At 39.8% G+C, this 20,055-nt stretch overlaps 1 protein-coding gene across 5 annotated transcripts in view; it reads right to left on the bottom strand.

Moving 5' to 3' along the window:
* Positions 1-20,055, bottom strand: part of GREB1L (GREB1 like retinoic acid receptor coactivator) — a 280,368-nt gene that overhangs the window by 65,962 nt on the left and 194,351 nt on the right. For all 5 annotated transcript variants that reach the window (XM_060613413.3, XM_060613402.3, XM_060613410.3 and 2 more), the window contains 5 exons: positions 18,930-19,115; positions 14,677-15,003; positions 13,504-13,632; positions 12,786-12,920; positions 10,379-10,576 (listed from right to left, as the gene is read on the bottom strand). In XM_060613413.3, coding sequence (XP_060469396.3) covers positions 10,379-10,576; positions 12,786-12,920; positions 13,504-13,632; positions 14,677-15,003; positions 18,930-19,115 — 975 coding nt within the window. The remainder of the gene's footprint in view (positions 1-10,378; positions 10,577-12,785; positions 12,921-13,503; positions 13,633-14,676; positions 15,004-18,929; positions 19,116-20,055) is intronic.

The following is a 20,055-nucleotide window of genomic DNA, read 5'->3' as shown; positions in this document are numbered from 1 at the left end:
TAAAGAAGGGCTTGCCCCCAACCCCTCACATCTCCTGACCCTTTAATTTTTTTTTTTTTAGTATTACTATGGGTTCATGGATTTAAAAAAAATTCCATAGGTTACAATCCATTAGCATCATTCCTTTTGATACTCAAAATTACCAAATTTGGATAGTAAATGCCCCTTCAAGTAGGCTGTTATGTTCTTTTGAAATGTCCTCATCAATCTTTGAGGACTTTAGCACTTTCTGATATGACAAGATTCCAGACTTCTCCCACCTCAGAGTTGAGACATTAGGATGGTATTTATAAGCCAAGATCCAGAGACTATGTGTACATACAGATACTGAGATTTCACTGTTTTTAAGACCTTTCAGTGCACGGTTAGGAAATATTCTTAATTTTTTTCAAATTGTAAGTTCGTACTTACATCCAATTTAAATCTAAAAGGAACTTTTCCCCATTCCATATTTGAGACTCCCTTCTTTCATGGGAGAACCCTGGTGTTCAACAACATTAAAATATTTACTCATTTGCTCTACCCTGTGATATACACAAAATATTTTAAAATTATCAACACCACTCTCAACAACATACTGATTAAAATTCAAAATTTATTTGTAATTCCTTTTGCCCTTAGGATATATCATATTAAGGGTAAACACTAAACTGGGGTGCCTGGGTGGCTCAGTCAGTTAAGCGACCGACTTCAGCTCAGGGCATGATCTCGCAGTTCGAGCCCCGCGTCTGGCTCTGTGCCGATAACTTGGAGCCTGGAACCTGCTTCAGATTCTGTGTCTTCCTCTCTCTCTGCCCCTCTCCCACTCCCACTCTGTCTCTCTCTCTCTCAAAAATAAAATCAACATTAAAAAAAAAAGTATACACTAAGGAAACTGTGTTAAAAATACTTGAATTCATTCTTTTTGGTGTGTGGCTATATTATTTAAAAATATTTTTTTTAATGTTTATTTATTTTTGGGAGAGAGAGAGAGACAGAGCATGAGCAGGGGAGGGGCAGAGAGAGAGGGAGACACAGAATCTGAGGCAGGCTCCAGGCTCTGAGCTGTCAGCACAGAGGCTGAAGCGGGGCTTGAACTTATGAACTGCAAGATCATGACCTGAGTGGTCACACACTTAACTGACTGAACCACCCAGGCACCCCTAATTTGATATGCAGTTAGTTTCATTTACTTTTGTTTGCATTCAATATTAAGTTTTTTCCCATTTTAATTTAAAAAAAGTAAGTTTATTTATTTTGAGAGAGAGTGTGTGCATATGAATGGGGGAGGGGCAGAGAGAGAGGGAGAGAGAGAGAATCACAAGCAGGCTCCATGCTGTCAGCACAGAGCCAGATGTGGGGCTCCATCCTACGACCCTGGGATCATGACCTGAGCCAAAATCAAGAGTCAGACACTCAACTGACTGAGCCACCTAAGTACTTCAAAAGTTAAAACTCTATGAAAAGTTATACTCATCTCATCCCTATCTCTCCTACCTGATATAGATCAATGTTTTCATTAGCTTCTGGTTTAGCCTTCATGTTTTGTTTCATTTTTCAAAAATATGCACAGAAGTGTGAATCTGAAGATGGTCAGAACTGCTATGAAACGGCTGGTCTGAGAAAGGTCACTTTCTGTCTTGATAATTTCTTTATCACAGTTATATAGGATTAAATAAAAGTTTATACTCTAACAAATTATAAGCAAATCTGGCACATTTTTTCAAATCCACAATAAAAAATGAACATCAGCAGGGCCCACCTGGGGTACTGAAGGTGGCCGTGAGAGATTCAGGGTCATGTCTGCTTAAATAATAAGCCTTACTCTTAGCATGAATGAAAATTTAGAAGGCATCAGTAACTCTTCTTATTTTATGAATTTTGCAACTCACTGAGTTATAGAACAGAGCCAGTGGTGATTGGAAATCACTGTGTTCCCTAAAGGTGATTAATCTGAAGTTGGGGGGCACCACAGGTGGTGCGTCAGTCACAAACATCTTCCATGCAGATAACCAAGTTGAAAGGTCCCTGGAGAGGAAACTTCTTGGCTCGCCAGGGACTTCAAGCAGCTTGATTGTAGCCATTTGTGCCCCCTTCTCGTTACTGTAGGCTATAGCAGCCAAATGTGTTTAAGGAAAACCTGAGCACTGGCCTGTATTCCCTTCTCTGGGATTAAAGAGAAACAACATCATGTCTTCTGAGGCCATTACTCGAAAACCTTTAAAGAGGAAACAGCAATTTTTCTACCATCTGAGAATAAAAGGGGGAGGGGAATAAAACCAAGAATCTATGTACCAAGTCCATAATACTTTATGAGCACCAATGTCAAAGGCCTTTCCACAAAGATGGAAAAACTAATGAGTGGCCAGCACCCATCACTAGAAGGAGCTAATCAGCCTGAATAGCACATCGGACTGATAATGGTCAGGGAAATCTAAAATGTGCAGCTATCATTAAAGATGATCCAGTACTCAAAACAATGTCCTACTACACTGCCTGTTGGTCTGGAGAGAACAATGCATCTGGTTTGTACATTCTTATCCCTTGACGTTTTTAAATGTTTTTTTAAATGTTTATTTATTTATTTTGAGAGACAGAAAGAAAGCATGCATGCATGTGCGCAAGCAGGGGAGGGGCAGAGAGAATGAGGGAGAAAGACAATTTTTGAGTTGACAGTGCAGAACCTGATGTGGGGCTCGATCTCACAAACCTTTAGATCATGACCTGAGCTAAAATCAAGAGTTGGATGCTTAATCAACTAAGCCACCCAGCAAAATCTTGATGGTTTTTAACAAAGAAGTTTATTTCTAAATTTTTTATTTCTAATTTTTAGTTCTTGCTCTTCTCATCAGGAAGATACGCCAAACAAAAATACAACTACTCTCAGTTCTAGCTGTTTATCTTTTCTGTGGATGGAATTAATTTCTCCAAAGTTTTGGTATGCAAAAATATTCTACTGCTTAAGAGAAAATGAAAATCAAGAAAATGTTAAATCATTAGAGCATGCTGAGTTTTTAAGTGTTATGATAACAATGGGCATTCCTTCACCCTGGCAATCTCTTTCCAGCAGATAAATAATCTTGAATTGAAACAGCTGGTTAAAATCCCTGCTGATTGTTTCCAGGGCTCACTGCATTGGGTCCCTTTGTCTTTTGGTGGCCCAGCTGGCTCCCTTCTGTTCTCCTCTGGGACACGATTCTTTAATCTGTGTTTGGTGAAACTTGTCTGTGTGAGTCTTTACTACTGTGCAGTTTGAATGCAGCATTAGAACTGTACAAGAACAGCATTCTGAACACACAGATACAACTTCAGAGTCCTGAATGACTGCCAGACACACCTAATACACATACATTTAAGGCTTCTACTTGTAGCCAAAGTAGATTTCTGAAATATGGGTTTAATGACCAAATAAGATTTTGCCAAGAGGACTACCAAATCTCAAATATTGCTTCTATGTCTTCCTTTTAGAACAGATTTCAACTTACAGTTCAATTCCACAAAATGTTACAAAAAATTCAGTTCAACAAATATTAAGTGTCTGCTGTGCCATCCGTAAACAGAGATGTTCCCTGAATATTTTACTTTCTAGTTGTGGAGAAAGAACACTAATAAACACACAGCCATGACACAGTATTGAATGCCACGGCTGGAGCACCACAGGGTGCAGATGAGCACTGAGTGCATGAGCTGTGGAAGAAAAGCTGGGTAAGAATGTGTCCTGAAAGCCAAAGGAACTGCAGTGTTTAAAGGAAGAAATGGAGGTCAACCATGCTGGCCTGAAAAGGTCATTGGTAACATTGGTGAGTCCTAAAAGGGTGAGGGTGGGAAGTGGAGGCAAGTTTTCAGGGCACTGAGGAGTGAGTGGGGAGATGAGGAAATGAGATGACAATGGACGACTCTCTCTCTTTTTTTTTTTTTTTTTTAATGTTTATTTATTTTTGAGAGAGAGAGAGAGCATGAGTGGGAGAAGGCATAGGGAGAGGGAGAGAGAGAATCCCAAGCAGGCTTCACGCTGTCATGTGGGGTTTGAATCCACGAACTGTGAAATCATGACTTGAGGCAAAATCAAGAGTTGGAGGCTCAACCTACTGAGCCACCCAGGTGTCTCTGATTTTAAAAATTCTTTTTGTGTGTGTGTGTCATTCTTTTTTTTTTTTTATTATATGAAATTTATTGTCAAATTAGCTTCCATACAACACCCAGTGCTCATCCCAAAAGATGCCCTCTTCAATGCCTGTCACCTACCCTCCCCTCCCTCCCACCCCCAATTGTTTATTTATTTTTGAGAGAGAGAGAGAGAGACAGAGCATGGGCAGGGAAGGAACAGAGAGAGAGGGAGACACAGAATCCAAAGCAAGTTCCAGGCTTTGAGCTGTCAGCACAAAGCCCAATGTGGGGCTCGAACTCACAAACTGTGAGATCATGACCTGAGCCGAAGTCGGACACTCTACCAACTGAGCCACCCAGGCGCCCCAATGGATGACTCTCTTAACAATTTGGGCAGCTAACTAGAGGAGGGTGAGCTGGAGGGTTAGGTGGGATTAACAGAGGCTCATTTTGTCTTTGAGAGAGTGGGGGCAGGTTTAAATGGATGAAATGAACCCTAGGAAAGAAAGAAGTTGAAGGTGGCAATAAGTGAAGAGGTAATCAATTGTGTGAAGTCTATGAGAATGAGGAGGGATGCATCTAAAATCAGGCTTAAGTAGAGCTCTTTCACTGATAGGAGGTAAGGGGAAAAGATAGGTGTGTATGCAGTTAGGTTTCTAGATCTGGAAGCAGGAAGTTCTAATTATTATTATTATTTTTTTAACATTTATTTTTAAGAGACAGAGAGAGATAGAGCATAAGCAGTGTGCGGCAGAGAGCAAGGGAGACAGAATCCTAAGTAGGCTCCAGGCTCTGAGCTGTCAGCACAGGGCCCAATGAGGGGCTCAAACTCATGAACTGTGAGGTCATGACCTGAGCTGAAGTTGGCCACCCAGGCACCCCTGGAAGCAGGAAGTTTTTATCCAAAGTTTTCTTCTTTTGGGGTTGGGGAAGGGAGAAGTACACGGCATGGTCATATGCTAAGAGAGAAGGATGAAGACATAAGGGTTGGTGAAACAGAATCTATAATAGTCAGCCCTGTGAAGAATGGGAGAGAGATCCAACTAGAGAACCAAAGTATATGATGATATCAGTTGGAAGTGTTGACTTTTTTCCCCCTACAGTATCTAACATTGTGAATATGTAGGAAGAAATTTTGTGGTCTGACACTGGGGATATTGGAATGCTGATTCCAGGATCCAGCAGGAACTGGGATGTGACTTGGGAACAGGCAGCTGAAGAGGACTGGGAATGAAGAGCTTACGGTACAGAGAAGCTAGGATACTGGATGTATAGACAGTACCTCCAGATGATGGTGGGTTGGGAGGTGGAGCCTGTGAGCCAGGTGCCAACATCTTTTATAAACCAGGGTTGGGCACTGGGCAGCTAACTACTTGGTTGGAAATTGGTTTTAAGAATGTTAGCTTTAGGGGTGCCTAGGTGGCTCAGTCAGCTAAGCGTCTGACTTCAGCTCAGGTCATGATCTCATGGCTTGTGGGTTTGAGCCCCACATGGGGCTCTGTGCTGACAGCTCAGAGCCTGGAGCCTGCTTCAGATTCTGTGTCTCCCCCTCTCTCTGCCCCTCTCCAACTTGAGCCTCTTTCTCTCTCTGTCAAAAATAAATAAAACATTTAAAAAATTTTGAAAAAAAAAAGAATGTTAACTTTAAGGGGGTACCTGGGTGGCTCAGTCAGTTAAGCGTCTGACCTCACCATTTGTGAGTTTGAGTCCCACATCAGGCTCTATGCTGTCAGCAGAGCTTCAGATCCTTTGTCCTTCTCTCTCTTCCCCTCCTCTCTCTGCCCTGTCTCTCTCTCCCTCTCAAAAAAACCAAACCAAAACAAACAAACAAACAAACAAACAAACAAAAAAAAAAACCTTAAAAAAAATAATGTTAACTTTAGGTACTTGATTCCCTGCTGCCTGTCACTGCCCAATAAATAGTTTTTTAAAATTTTAGGTGACTGACAAGGTGATGAAGTTGATGAAACCAAGAATATCTATTTAGAAAGCAAAAATGCCTTCCACTATCTCTTCACTCCCCTTCCTAAGATCTTCCTAAGATCTTCCTAAGATCACTTCCCTTTCCTTAAGATCTCCTTGCCTCCATATGGATAGAATAAGCTACTTTACATATCAGAGACAGAAAGGTTTCTCTGTTTCTTTTATAATCAGGCATGTGTTGAGGCGTCAAATTTGTATCAATTCCCTGAGCATAAAACTTCCTTGCCTGGAAGCTGCCAGATCTGCTCTCATTCACTGCTCTCATTCACTGAGACCACCACAGACACCATTTTAAAAGCAGGGAGGAACAAAAAATTTACAGTCACTAATATTTCCTGTTGTCATCCCAATCACCTTGAATTGAAAGTGGCTTGCATTTTGATCACACTGATACCCTAGTATTCCAAGTTATAGAATTTGGGGTCTCCTTAGAATTAAAAGAATATGCTCCCACATCAAAAAATTTTTAAATGACATTACAACAGAAGTATTTCCTATAGCCTAAAAATTCCTTATGCGGCTTCTCCATTGATCATTCCAGCAGTTACAATCCATTTTGGTCAAACTTAAAAATGTTTAACCCCTTTAATTTCTTTTTTTTACCTTCCAACTCTTTCCGTGTTTTCTTTCTTTTTCTTTTTTCCTATCTGCTTCCCTTACATAATTAGAATGTGAGTTGAGGTATCACATGCTTTCCTTTAGAGCTGAGTCTGCAACGATGTGATGGTTTCTATTTTCACCTTTTTCTTTCACCCACACAAGGACTGCCAAGGATGTGGCCTTTCTGCATGCCCTGGCTGCTTCTCCCTGCCCGATGCTTTTCCTGGCCGACTAGCTGCTGAAATGCTTCCTTTAGGGAAAGGCAAATAGAACCAGAAAACAGAGCACTTGGACACTGTTTTCCCCTCTGTCTATCCCTCCCCTCTCTCCCTCCAGCCCTTCATTCAAACATTAGTTGGGCAGCTACTTGCACCTGGCTGGAGAGAGGCACAAGTGAGGCACAGGCCTGCAGAAATGAAAAAGCAGTTCTTGTCCCCAAGGCACTGCCCTCTGTGACCTTAGGCAAATGAAGCTCTTCTTGACTCATATGGTGAAACATGAGGAAACTGAACAAGATGATTTCTTGAGAATCCTTTCTGTTTTCATAGCTCTGATGTTTGAGTTGTTTTAGTGGATAATAGTTGTTTTAGTAGTGCTTACTACTCTGCTGTGGACAATTTCTCTTTATACCTTAAATGTGCTTGCTCTCATACAATCAGTTGTTATATGTTCCAAGAATATGAAGGTATTTAAATAGTAAAGCACATAAATGCTGGTGCCATCATGATATGGAATACTACATATTCATTAACAATGATGTTTACAAAAGCTTTTAATGATACAGAAAAATGTGCATACTAAAATGTAAGGTGAAAAAACAGACAGAGGTAGAGAAGAAAGCCTGAAACACTAGGTATTAAGTCATTTATTAACACCCAGATTGTAATACTAGTTATCCTTGAATAGTGGGATTATAAATGTTTAAAATTTCCTACTTTGATTCTTCTATTTTTAAAAAATAAAGAATGTAACTATTTTTTATAATAAAATGAACAGTTATTTTTAAATATATAGAAGTGATTGCTTTTGCAGCATAAAATTAAGTATGTATTCCAAAGCCAGATATGCTTTGGAATAATTTTAAAAATATGCTTTGCTTTGAATTTTCCACATTTGTCCATAACATTGGTTTTTCCAGATTCCAAGCTTATGTAATTGGTCAAATTCTGGTACCTTGCTGAGGTGTTATAGTCTTGAAATTCTCACTTTAAAAACCTGAGGACACTGAGAAGGGAAAAGGAAGGACCTATACAATTTCATCTCAAAAATGCAAGGTTTTATTTAGGGTCTTACATTTATTAAGAAAGGTGAAAATACAGGTCACCAAGATGTTATTTTAGGAAAAGCCTCTGCAGAGAGCACAATTGCTGACCATGGGTGATTTCACCACTTGAAACAGGTGCTATGATGTGTTTGCTCAAGCATGATTTCAGATATCAGATCACAAACTCAGGAAGGCCACAAAGGCCAACTGGTACAAATAAAAGACATATAAGAGAAGGCATTCCCTCCATGGTAAGGAAGTGAAAAATCCATGAAAAAAATCTGGTGACTGCTTGCTATGACTATAGCCCATCCATTTCCCACAATAGGAGCAGAAAGTAGTGCAGAGACGGTGAGTAGCTGAGGGGGCCTAGAACTCACTCTGGTTTCTGGCAGAGGTGTAAGAGAAGGCGTTTGACCTTCTCTGGCTAATCACCTATAAGTCAATATTTCCAACAGGTCATTTTGTAACTTGTCATTCAGAATTTTAGAGGCTGCAAAAAATATCACACTGTTGACCAGGCACTTGGGCCTCCAGAAGGCATAGAAAGTCACATGTAGAGTGTCAGTCACATGTAAAGAGGGGAAAATCTATTGTCATTCAGCTCGTTTAGCCCATGGAACTAACACTGAAAGATTTCTTATAGAGTGTGTTACTCAAAGTGTGGTCCTCCCACCAACAGCACTGGCACCCCCTGGGAGCACGTTAGAAATGTTGAATCTGAAATAAGTCCGTCAGAGAAAGACAAATACCATACAGTCATATTTACATGTGGTATCTAAAAAACAAAAAAAAAATAAGCAAACAAAAAACAACAACAAAAAGAAGCTCATAGATACTGAGAGGAAATTGGTGGTTGCTGGATGGGGTAGTGGGGAACAGGTGAAGGTTGTCAAAAGGTACAAACTTCCAGCTGTAAAATAGATAAATCCCAGGCATGTAATGTACAGCATGGTGACTATAGTTAATAATACCATATTGCATGTTTTAAAGTTGCTAAGAGAGTAAATTTTAAAAGTCCTCCTCCCAAGGAAAGAAAAAGAACAAATTTCTGCAAGGATGTATGGTAACAGATGTTAACTAGACTTACTGTGGTGATCATTTCACAATATATACAATTATCGAATCATTATGTTGTACACCTGAAACTAATACAAAGTTATATGTCAACTATACCTCAGTTGAAAAAAAAGAAATGAGCCCATCCAGAACCACTAAGAGGAATCTGCATTTTAATAAGATCCCCAGGTGATCTATATGAATACTAAAGTTTAAAGAGCACTGTATCATAGGTGTGAAACATAATAAACTACATTTTAATTTCCTGAATTTTTCTTCTTCTTACTTTTTTTCAACTATATTGAAAATCAAATTTTATTACTATGGTTAAAGATTCATCCTCCAGGTAAAATCTGCATGTGTATGTGTGTATATATGTGTTTCTCTCAGCTAAGGTACTCAGAAGCTTATAAAGATGACATTTATAATTTCCTTTTCAAACCTAGCTTACAAAGGCAAGCATTTTTTAGCTGCTCCAGTTTTCCGAATTATTTATTGCATCTTCTAATTCTAGGCAAATTTTATATTTGGTTTTTTTTTTTTTTTTTTTTTTTTTTAATTTTTTTTCAACGTTTTGTATTTATTTTTGGGACAGAGAGAGACAGAGCATGAACGGGGGAGGGGCAGAGAGAGAGGGAGACACAGAATCGGAAACAGGCTCCAGGCTCCGAGCCATCAGCCCAGAGCCTGACGCGGGGCTCGAACTCACGGACCGCGAGATCGTGACCTGGCTGAAGTCGGACGCTTAACCGACTGCGCCACCCAGGCGCCCCACAAATTTTATATTTGGAAGGGATACTATTTACCACAGACTTCTAAAATCTTTCCTTCCTATCTTTTTTCCATTTTCTGAGAAAAATATTTTTTCTTCCCTACTCATTCTCTTAAAGTCATTAGAAGAAATTCTAACTTTGTAGTTGTTTAAGGAGGTGTTATCATTGTTGACATGGGGGAATGGTTATCTGGTTTCCAGTTTGAAAATGTGCTGGAAGTGTGCTAAATATCTAAGAAGCCACCCATCCATGCCACAGAAGGGGCTCAGGTGGCATAGACCCCAGTGCCCCATGCAGGGTTATCCTTTGAGAAAATTTCTCTTCGTAAATGAACGACCAGTTTCTAGTCCACCAATTACATCATGAACTTAACAGTATCAGGCAAACATGCACATCAATTTACCCTTGACCTAGGAGGGAAAAGGGTCAGAGTACTTTTGAGGTAAAACTTGCAGATAAATTTAAAATAATGTTTAAAGTGCTCTTATCATTTGTATAACTGTAAAAAAAAGGATGGAATTGTTCTATAAACATTTGGATTAAGCAAAAGCAAGAGGCAGAGGGAATCTAAGTGTGGATCTTCATAGGGTGTTCTTTGAAAGTTCAATCTCACCTGATTGTCGAATCCGTTGAAGAGTTTGCTGGACCAGAACCTCCGATCTTGGGACAATGATGATGAAGTCCACTTTGCTGAAGTGGCCGAGGTCCAGGCTCTGGCTGCCGCTGTCTGCTATAGCACACACCTGGGATAAGAGTTTTCTGGCAACCGTTAGCTGTGGTTGATAAATTTGGAAGGTTTCAATATCTAAATCTAAAATAAAAAAGTCATAAGAACAAGATTAATTCACTTCTGTTGATGGCCACTATGAATCCATACAGGGGACACACAACACACATACATGGTAAAGTAATGCTCTCTACCAAGCATTCTCACTGTCTAATCTCACTCTCTGTTGAGTTTTAATAGATTTGCTTATTTTCCCTGAAAACCTGGCTGAAAGGATGTGTCCAAGAGTGAATGTGGTAACTGTACAAATGTATTCTTTTAAAATCAACTGATTGTCTCACAAATCACTACTCAACACCCCTCCCCCACCCAGAAATGTAGGGACAGACTACACTCTCTCAGTGAGAGCCGGGACTCTTCTCTGGAGAGGAGAAGCAAGAGTTTCCAGTTTTCTTTCGCACTATCAGCAAGGTCAGGTGCCCAAGCCCAGACCTCGTTCAGGGAAGGAGGTGATGCTGTAACCATAATAATGCTGAGTTCCTTTGAACTTTTCTGGATGGCACCACAGTACACATTTCCTCTCCAAGTCAGTTGCAACATGATTTGAAATTCTCCTCCCTGGGGAATGCATGACACAGGTCAAGAGATACTACCTTCACCTCTCTTCCCACTTGACTTGCCAGTGCTTGTGACCTGGCAATTGTAGGTGGTTGTGGTGAACTTCAATGCTGACGCCTGTACTATCTGAAGAGACCTGACTCATGACATGGCCAGCTGGCCACTCAAGAGGTGACGGACGTATTAGAAAAACATTGCCCAAACACTCTAAACATGCCAGTAGCTTTTTATTACAAGTTATAACCAAGCAATCAATCTCATACGTGCATGCATGCACACACAAACAATGAACTCAAGCAGGCAACATTTAATACTTCTTTACGAGGCTGCTTTTTATTGGGAACACATGTGGAAGTCTCACTGAAACACACAAGGGCCCAATTAACCTGCACTAATTAATGTTTTCTCAAATCAAACTACAGTGCGGCCAAGGCAAAGACAGTAGTCACAGTACCCTAGCCACATGGAACCCTGAGAGTGAGTGGAGATTTATACAGGTGGCTGAGAGAACCCACTAGAAAAGCCCAAAGCTGCAAACTTACAATAACAGAATGGTTTTTGACCCGCAAAGATTACCAATCAAAATAAATCTGTCTTTTGACAGGCTATTATTTCTTTCATGTCATAGGTTAAATAGATGGGGACTAGCACAGATGACAGCATAACTTTGTAGAATTTAACCTAGTAAATTTTGAAGTTTGAGGAAATCTAAAAATATCTCTAAGCAATGTTTCTTAAGCAGGGAATTGAGGATATGAACATGGAAATCTGTTAAGTACTCTAAGAGCTTTTAAATTCTAACTTTGTTAATAATTCAAAAACTATGAACATATTTTAGATCATCTGGGTGATCACTTTCTTACCAAATAACATGCAGAAGTAAGTAACTTTTATTGTGTGTGTTTGAATTTGTTTGTGTGACTGAGCCGATGCCAAGCCATGCTGCTTTTATTGCTGAGGCAATCCTAATATATAAATTATACATTCCTATCAAGTGAAGGCCTGAAGGCTGTCAGCAGCAGCTCTATGGTTCTGTTTCACGTCTACCCTTTGTCCTATCTTTTTTATCTCGGTTCTCTCCTATGTTGTCCTTCTCAAATAGGGAATTGGGAAAGGAATCTGAACATAAAGGAATCAAATTGAATGATGGAGCTCCTCAGTCCTGGTCCCACCATCCTCTCTTATGTCCTGGAGGCTTGCAGGGAAGATGGTGTGTTGGTATTGCTGAGCTATCTGCCAGGAACGCCTTGCAATCACTGAAATTATGTGTGTTTTACGTGTCAGAGAGTAAATGAAGGGGGTGGAGAGCCAGGAGTCCTGCACGGACTGCATTCCACACTCAAGCAGTTCTTTGTAAGCCTCAGATAACACTGAAAGCTCTCTGGGCATAGCTGGTGGAGCTAAGGAAAGTACCCCATGGACCCCAGAATTTTTCGAGGGAAAAAAAGAGAGAGTCTGCTTATAATAAAGTCTTTGATTTTAATTCTAGAAGACATTTACTAAGGACAAGGTGCTTGATCCAGGCCCCATTGTAAGACATTTTTAATTTGGACCCTATTTATCATGTAGACAATGAGGAAAAGCCTGTCATAGTCTGTGACTCTAAGACAAGACCTCAAAAATCCTCAGAATGACTTAGCTTCTATTTCCTCCTTTTGGTCTGAGGTGACGTTACCCAGGTTTTGCGTGGGAATCATAGCGGCAGCCTCCTGAGCTGACACACATTCGTGAAGGTCTCCGTTGAAGGGCGTAACCACACTCTCTCCTCTTCTTTGTTGCATTTTGTCTAGAAGCTTGTCCAGGTCATCGCCTATTACACAATAAAGCGGAGATAAGAAGATTACAAGGAATGATACATTTCTATCAGTCTCCAAATTGGGCACCTAAGCTGGGTTCTCATCAAGATTTGTCAGTCAGCCAGCTTTTCCTGTCTGGGTTTACTCAGCCAGCTTTTTATGTCTGAGTTTTCACTTGGCCATGCCTGTAGAGTATCTCTATAGCCAGAGCTACTCTCATTTGTATTGTGCTTACAATTTGTATGCTTTCACATGGCATATCTCTCTTGACCTCCATAATACTCAAAGCGGGCAGGATGGGATCATTCTATCTCCATTTGACATATTAGAAAACAGATCTGGGGAGGCAGAATCTCTCCCAAGGTCACATCACTAAATAGTGGCTGAGCGGAGGCCCTCCATATTAGTGCCTGCATGCCTTCCTCTGGACCCCTTGTTGTGTCAGTAACAAAATACTGAGGATAAACCATTCCGAATGAAGGAAGGTCGGCTGGCAAGTTCAAGCTCCACACTCATCTCCTTGACAGGCTAAGATTTAAATTCAGAAAATCACATAGTTAGGGGCTGTCAGTGTTGCTGAATCCTACAACCACTCACCTAATGATGTGGTTTTGAAATGCGATGCCAGGAAACTGACCTTTCCTGTGATGAGCTCATAACTAATTTCTTTCAAAAACTCACTTGTGGTGAGCATGCTCTCTGCCAGAGCTCTGGACTGATGCTGACCTGCAGAACAGAGGGAGAGGAGGTGATGCATCTGTGAACAAATACTCACTAAAATATGATTTATAATAGCAAAAATTGGAAACAACTGAAGTAAGTAACTACAGAGACTTGGTTAAGGAAATTAGGGCACATAGAAAGATGGACAATTACTCAGCATTTAAAATGACAATTTTAAACAGAAACTGTTTATAATAAAATGTTAGATGATCAAGGGCAAAAATGATATACCTTATGTTTGTAACGTAAGTGAAAACATACTGTACATGTGTTTAAAGACTAGGGGAGAATGTGAAAAAACTTTAAGAACTGTGTTTGCATGGCCATTATGAATATCTGTATTAAAAATGTAAGTTTAAGACGTTTAATTGTTTTCTCAAATGAAAATTAAAAAAAAATAATGTATTATACTTTCTGAAAGAGATCTATGTCATATGTCATAGAGAAATGGGCAGGCAGGTTTTGCCAAAGTGAGGGGGCTTGGCTTCTTTAGTAGGAACAGGTGAGAGCCTTTCACTAGAGAGAAAAAAAGCAAATTTAATTCAGATGGCTGGCTACTCACGATGGTGCCTGACAGAAAATTGCACAAAGAACAAAAACACATTTTGTAATGTACCAACTTTCTGAACCTTTTCTTTAGAGTCAATGTTACAACATTAAGTATTCTCTTTAGTGAGGAGGTGAATATATGAGCTAAGTTCCTGCCAAATTTGATTAACTGGCTTAGGCCACCTGTGGCAATGGCTTTATCACATGTTAGAGTGGTAACATTTCCAAAACCTTTTAAGAACAGAAGTTACTTGAGACAAGGGTATCTATTACTAGGGTATGCTTTGAAATAATGTTCTCACAACCAGCTGACAGGGACACCAGTCAAACTAAGGGCTACAAAAATCTGATCTGAGGAGAAAAACAAAAGTTAAAATTAGGAGGAAGAACTCAAGTTGGAGCAATTAGCTAGAGATTAATTACATGGATGCTTGAACATCCAATAAATAGATGATTGAATGAATAGATTTAGAAAAACCCTAAAAAAACATGACTCACCTAGTACTACCACACAAAATTCATTTCCTCTGATTTTCGATGCACAAATTGCCACGACATAATCTGGTAGTCTTTGATAGTGTCTCATTTCACTGAGAGTCCTCAACGTCTCTGAAATGCCCTCTGCCAAAGAGTTCTGGGTCACAATCACATGAACCAAGTCTTGAGATACGCTGGCAATTAGTCTAGCCAGCCAGGGGAGCTGTCCTGGAGACACAGGTGCACACTGAGCACCCATCTGCAGGGCTCTCTCTCTCAGAGTAAATTCTTGCATAGCTTTCAGCATGATTTGCTCAAATTCTTCCCTGAGAGGTATCTGATCAGGACCTAAATTGAAGAGAATTACAGCTTGAATTTTAAAAATATCACGGCTAGAAAGGAGAGAAACACACACATATGTCCGTGTACGGTCCTTCCACCATACTCCAACTGGGCAAATGGGCTCTTTTTCCTGTTGGGGCCGCAAGTATGGACCCCAACTAACCATTTTCCATTGTGAAATTACCTTCTCTCTGCCTCAATATTAAAAAAAAAAATGCAGGCTTCTGTTTTCCTTTATGCTATTCATGATATTCTTAAAAGAGGATATACTGAGAGAGAGAGAGAGAGAGAGAGAGAGTATCAATTCCTTAGGGGGTTGTCTCTGAAGGTGGTATATTCGTTGACCTGTTAAACGTGGTGTTACAGACATGGTTAATGACTCAGGAGGGAAGAAGCTAAACTTTAGGTTTCACTCATTTCTCAATTTATTTATAGCTACTTTGAAAAACAGTTTAATGTATTGCATCTGTACCTATTCTAAGGCATACTGTCCTTAGGAAAATTAAGTTTAAGTGTTTTTTATTTTAGCTTATATTTAAGCAGCCACACACTTCCCCTAGATAGAGAATGTCACTGTCATCTAGCTGTTCCCCCAGCATTCTGGATTGTTAAGAATGGTGTTTGGCCCTTTCCTCCAGCTGTGGTTATGATAGGCTAAATTTGTGTGGGTGACTGGCAGTCCCTGGAATGAGGGGTGTTTTATTTCTCTGCTTCTCTTTAAAACTCAACCAGTCTGTAGGACAAAGCAAGCAAGTCAATGTTTGGCATCCAAGTGACTCAGATGAATTCCTATGCTCACTACCTCTCTTCAGTGATTTCTTTTGCTGTGCAGACCTGAGATTTGAAAGTCAGGCTCCAGTAGACAGATACAGATCCCTCAGTGTCTGTGACCCGAGATCAAGCAATAACCTCAGAATCCAGGATTAAAATCCCCTTGGGAAAGAATACAGGTTTAAGGGACTGCACTTCTGTATGAGAAGAGGCACCTTGAATGAGTCAGAAATCTCTCCTTCCACTAATAGGGATTTAAGTTGCCTCCCAGGCCACCACCCATGTTCTCTGGGAAAGTAAGAAAATGAAGGTTTAGTAATATTTTTAGGATATGGAAAATTAAATCCTCACAGAGTTTTTTTAATGCTGTCCATGGAAAGAGGGCAAGAACACTGCAATGCATACATTATGTTAATGTCTCTTATGCCCTCCCCAGTTGCTTGCTATAGGGAGGTGGATGCCTTCTTATCACCTGGGAACCACCAAAGCCTCTATCTTCATTTTGCTTTATCAAATTAGCATCATGATTAGTGGTCATTAGGTACATAGTAGGTGGTGAGCTCAAAGCGTATAGATTTGTATCAACTATACAAATGCACAGTACAAATGAGATGAAGGGAAGGTGGCTGTCTATTTAAAGCTTTCTTCCATCAGAATAAATGACAGCCCAAAAGCAAGTGGCTCTGTCTGCCATTCCCTACTGCCTCTCACAGACAGACCACCTGAAGGCTCAGAGGCCTGGTTCGTAGGTGTGTCCATAAGATCCACTCCAAACCATGATTGAGTAACATGTTCTATGAAGCAGTATAATTAATTTCAAATATAAAGGCATTCTGGGAAAATAAAATTATCAAACATGTTCATAGCATTCTCTACTGCCTCAAAATTCACTTTTACAGAGTTTCGAAGAAACTACTGTTAGGAATTGAGAAGTGGAGGAAAATGTACCAAAGTTTAAATGAGGTAAAAGAGCAAAATGCCTTGCTTCCAATCACCTCCCATCATTTCCTCATCCTCAGCCTTTATGGCCAAATTGCAGGAGCCTTTTCTCCACTTCCCACAAGCTTGATAATAGTAATTTTTTCCCATCAACTGCTGGTCTCCAGCAACTCAGCCTAAGCATCAGTTCTGATAGCTTTTTTTTTTTTTTTTGATGGCTTTTCAGATAGAGCTACCTTAAGAAAAGACAAGGTTCCAACAGACTCAGAGCCTTCCAATAATCACTGGATTTGCTGATTTCATTATCTACTTCAAAAGGTTTTCAGACTGTGAAGTAACAGATGGATTTTTTTTTGAAGCGACTCTAGTGGAAAGACCTGTTCATTTTGAAGAATCTTGCTTTTCTCTTCTCTGTTACATCCACGTAGCTGAGCCATCAAAGTATTAGACCTGTTCTTCTAAAAGTTTGGATTTAAAAAAAAAAGTTTATCTATAATCCACAGTATATATGAAAATGTTCTTGCTGCCTTCTTCAAAACCTTGAAGGCAAAACAAACAAACAAAAACTCAAGGGAGTTTTTGAGAAGAAGAAGGGAGTTGTTGAGAATAGGTATCCTAACATGCAAAATTTAGATTAAAAAAAAAAAGAAATAGCCAGTCATGTTGCACATTGAGAGATATATTAATTGGCTGCCAGTAAAACTCCAGAAAGAACTGATCTTGCAAGGCAGACAAGAGGTCTGATTGAATGGAGATTTTTCTTTTCTTTTCTTTTCTTTTTTTTAAATAAGAGCTTTTATAGTAATTTGAGGGAAGCCATTTTGTCTTGACCATTTAGTTCATTTAATTAACTTGGACTTTGATATTTTAAATTGTTATTAAGATTGAAAAAAATGCTGTGCTGACTGGATTGGCCTGCCAATAGAATTACTCTATGAAGGCTTGTTTTACTAATTCTGGATGCATTTGGAGGTCGCTCTTAGATCTTAGAACATAGCTAAAAGTCAGTGTATGTAGCAATTAAAATTATGACATCAAATGAGCTGCAGACAGAGGTGGTTTTTATAATTTTATTACCCACTAATCAACATGATTAGCAAGTCCTATGTTTACCATCAAAGTGATATCTGAAGCCTTCCACGTTTCAAAAGCCCTGTCAAAGCAGGCCTTCACTGTCAGGGTACCAACACTTACAGCCACAGGTGCTAGCTGATGCTCCAAAGACTGAATCCGGTTGGATGAAGCTTTTGTTTTGTTTTTAGCATTGGTTAGCCCAGTATTTTTATTATTTAACACTTATATATTTTCAAACATTAAAATAATTCCTAAGAATGCAGATGGAAAATTTCTTCTATGTAATATTACATCTTGAACATTTTCCTAAGTAAATCAGTGGCTTGAAGTCCTGAGTGTATAATTAGGCTGCATATTAGATGACCTGCTGCAGTTTGCAAAATAAAGGACATTGCAATGTAAATGCTGCTGAGGCAGGACAGTATTGTCAGGACACCTGCACACACCCACTGTGGGCCTCTGGAGGATATACCAAAGAGAGGAAGTGAAGGGTTCATGACCTATGTATCTCCTTTACCCTACAACCTACAGAGCCTTCCAGGGAGGTCCACAGTTACTGCCTCAATGAAGGAAAACACGATGGGACTACATCAAAGGGGTGTAGCTGCAGAAGAAAAAAAAAAATGGATGTAGGGACAGTGGATAAACAAGATAAAAAGGCTAAGTGGAAAACTGTAAAATAATTGTCAAAGACAATGGCTACATTTTCAGTCCAGATGATAGGTGCATTTTTGGAAAGGTGGCTTGGACAGACTCCCCAAGGGAGGAGGGTAACCATGGCCATAGCCCTTTGAGGTTCTGCCTATATTAACTACTCTGGAGACCTTAGGACCATCATGAGACTGGACACTAGGTGGAGCAATTTATCTCTTCTAGGACACAAGTAAAGCCAGAGGGTTGGGAGGTTAGGCAAGAGAGAAGTGGGGAAAAAAACAGGCAAGTGGCAGAAAGGAGAAGAAAAGAAACGGGAGAAGAAAGGGAACAGTCATAGAGAGTGGGGCTGAAGGAAAAGAATGTTAGAAATGAAAGGGAAAGTAAGAGATGGACAAATAGACGAATATGAGAAAGTGGGGAAAGAAAGGGAAAAAAACCATGTTGCGAAAAGAATAAAAATCGTCACCATCAAATAATTATTAAAAATTGCTTACCCAGTCGCACAAGATACTGTATCGTCAGAAGAATCATGTTTTCCACACTCAGGAGCTGGCTGCCAGTCAACCCTAAATGTTCCAAATCTTTGTTTTCCAACTGTGGAATCTTGTAGCAATTCACCAGCAGAGGACTCACAACAATGTCACCAACATTTCCATAGAAATAGGGTAAAGTGCCATAGCCTGCCCCAATAGAAGCAGGTCAATAAAATTCAACATTTCTTTTTGAGGTCCAACCAGGTATACTTGCTCAACTAGGATTAAAGATGCTTAACAAAGTTTCCTGCCCTCTTAGGTGACTACCAAACAAATCACTCAAATATCCTAGGGAATTCACTCAGATGCTTCTCACTTATATTAAATCAGATGAACAGGAAGCAAAAGACTCAGATTATATTACCTCTGTTTCCCACAGAAAGGACATGTTAATATTATATCTGCCACAGAGAATTGATGAGAATTTGCAAAACATCTCTGTATCCTTTTGTAAAACTGCAATGATAAAATATTTCCCAATAAAATTCTTGATCAAGTTTCTTTCCCCATAAGACGACAGAACACAAACTACAATAACATGTTTCATTTCCTGAGGTTTTCTTAAACATTTTAAAAAGCTAAACTCATTGATCACCAGCAATATTCTTCTAGTCACTGGTACTTGCAGGTTCCTACTCTTTGTGCTATCTTAGTTATTTTTATGTTCCCTTCTTAAATGTCCATAAACAGCCTCAAATTATCTTAGAAGTAGATAGGACAAAAATATGTTGAAATGCACCCTATTTTGGTGGTGTGGTAAAGAGCGTAGTCCCTCTGTGAGACCTTCTAAAAGGCAGACACCAAATGGTCCCATGTTCCAAATATCTTTCCAAGGCTTAGCTGCATTATGCATGCCACTCAGGTGTTCAATAAGAACTTCCTGACCATATGGAATTTAAACAACTGGGGTTCTCCCAATGCCTATAGGCCCAAGAGCAGTGGATAGGGCAGCCTGATAAAGGACAGGGCTTGAAGCAAAACCATCCATGTCAGTAGGCTCCAGTCAACCAAAAGAAGCAGATAACACCTCACATAGACATACCCTAAAGATCCAGTGGAGCTTATACACCCTATCTGTTCAGTTCCA

Source organism: Panthera onca, chromosome D3, assembly GCF_046562875.1.
Source record: "Panthera onca isolate mPanOnc1 chromosome D3, mPanOnc1 haplotype 2, whole genome shotgun sequence".
In the NCBI taxonomy this organism is placed as follows: Eukaryota; Metazoa; Chordata; class Mammalia; order Carnivora; family Felidae; genus Panthera; species Panthera onca.
This window is presented reverse-complemented; position numbering and strand designations above follow the sequence as displayed.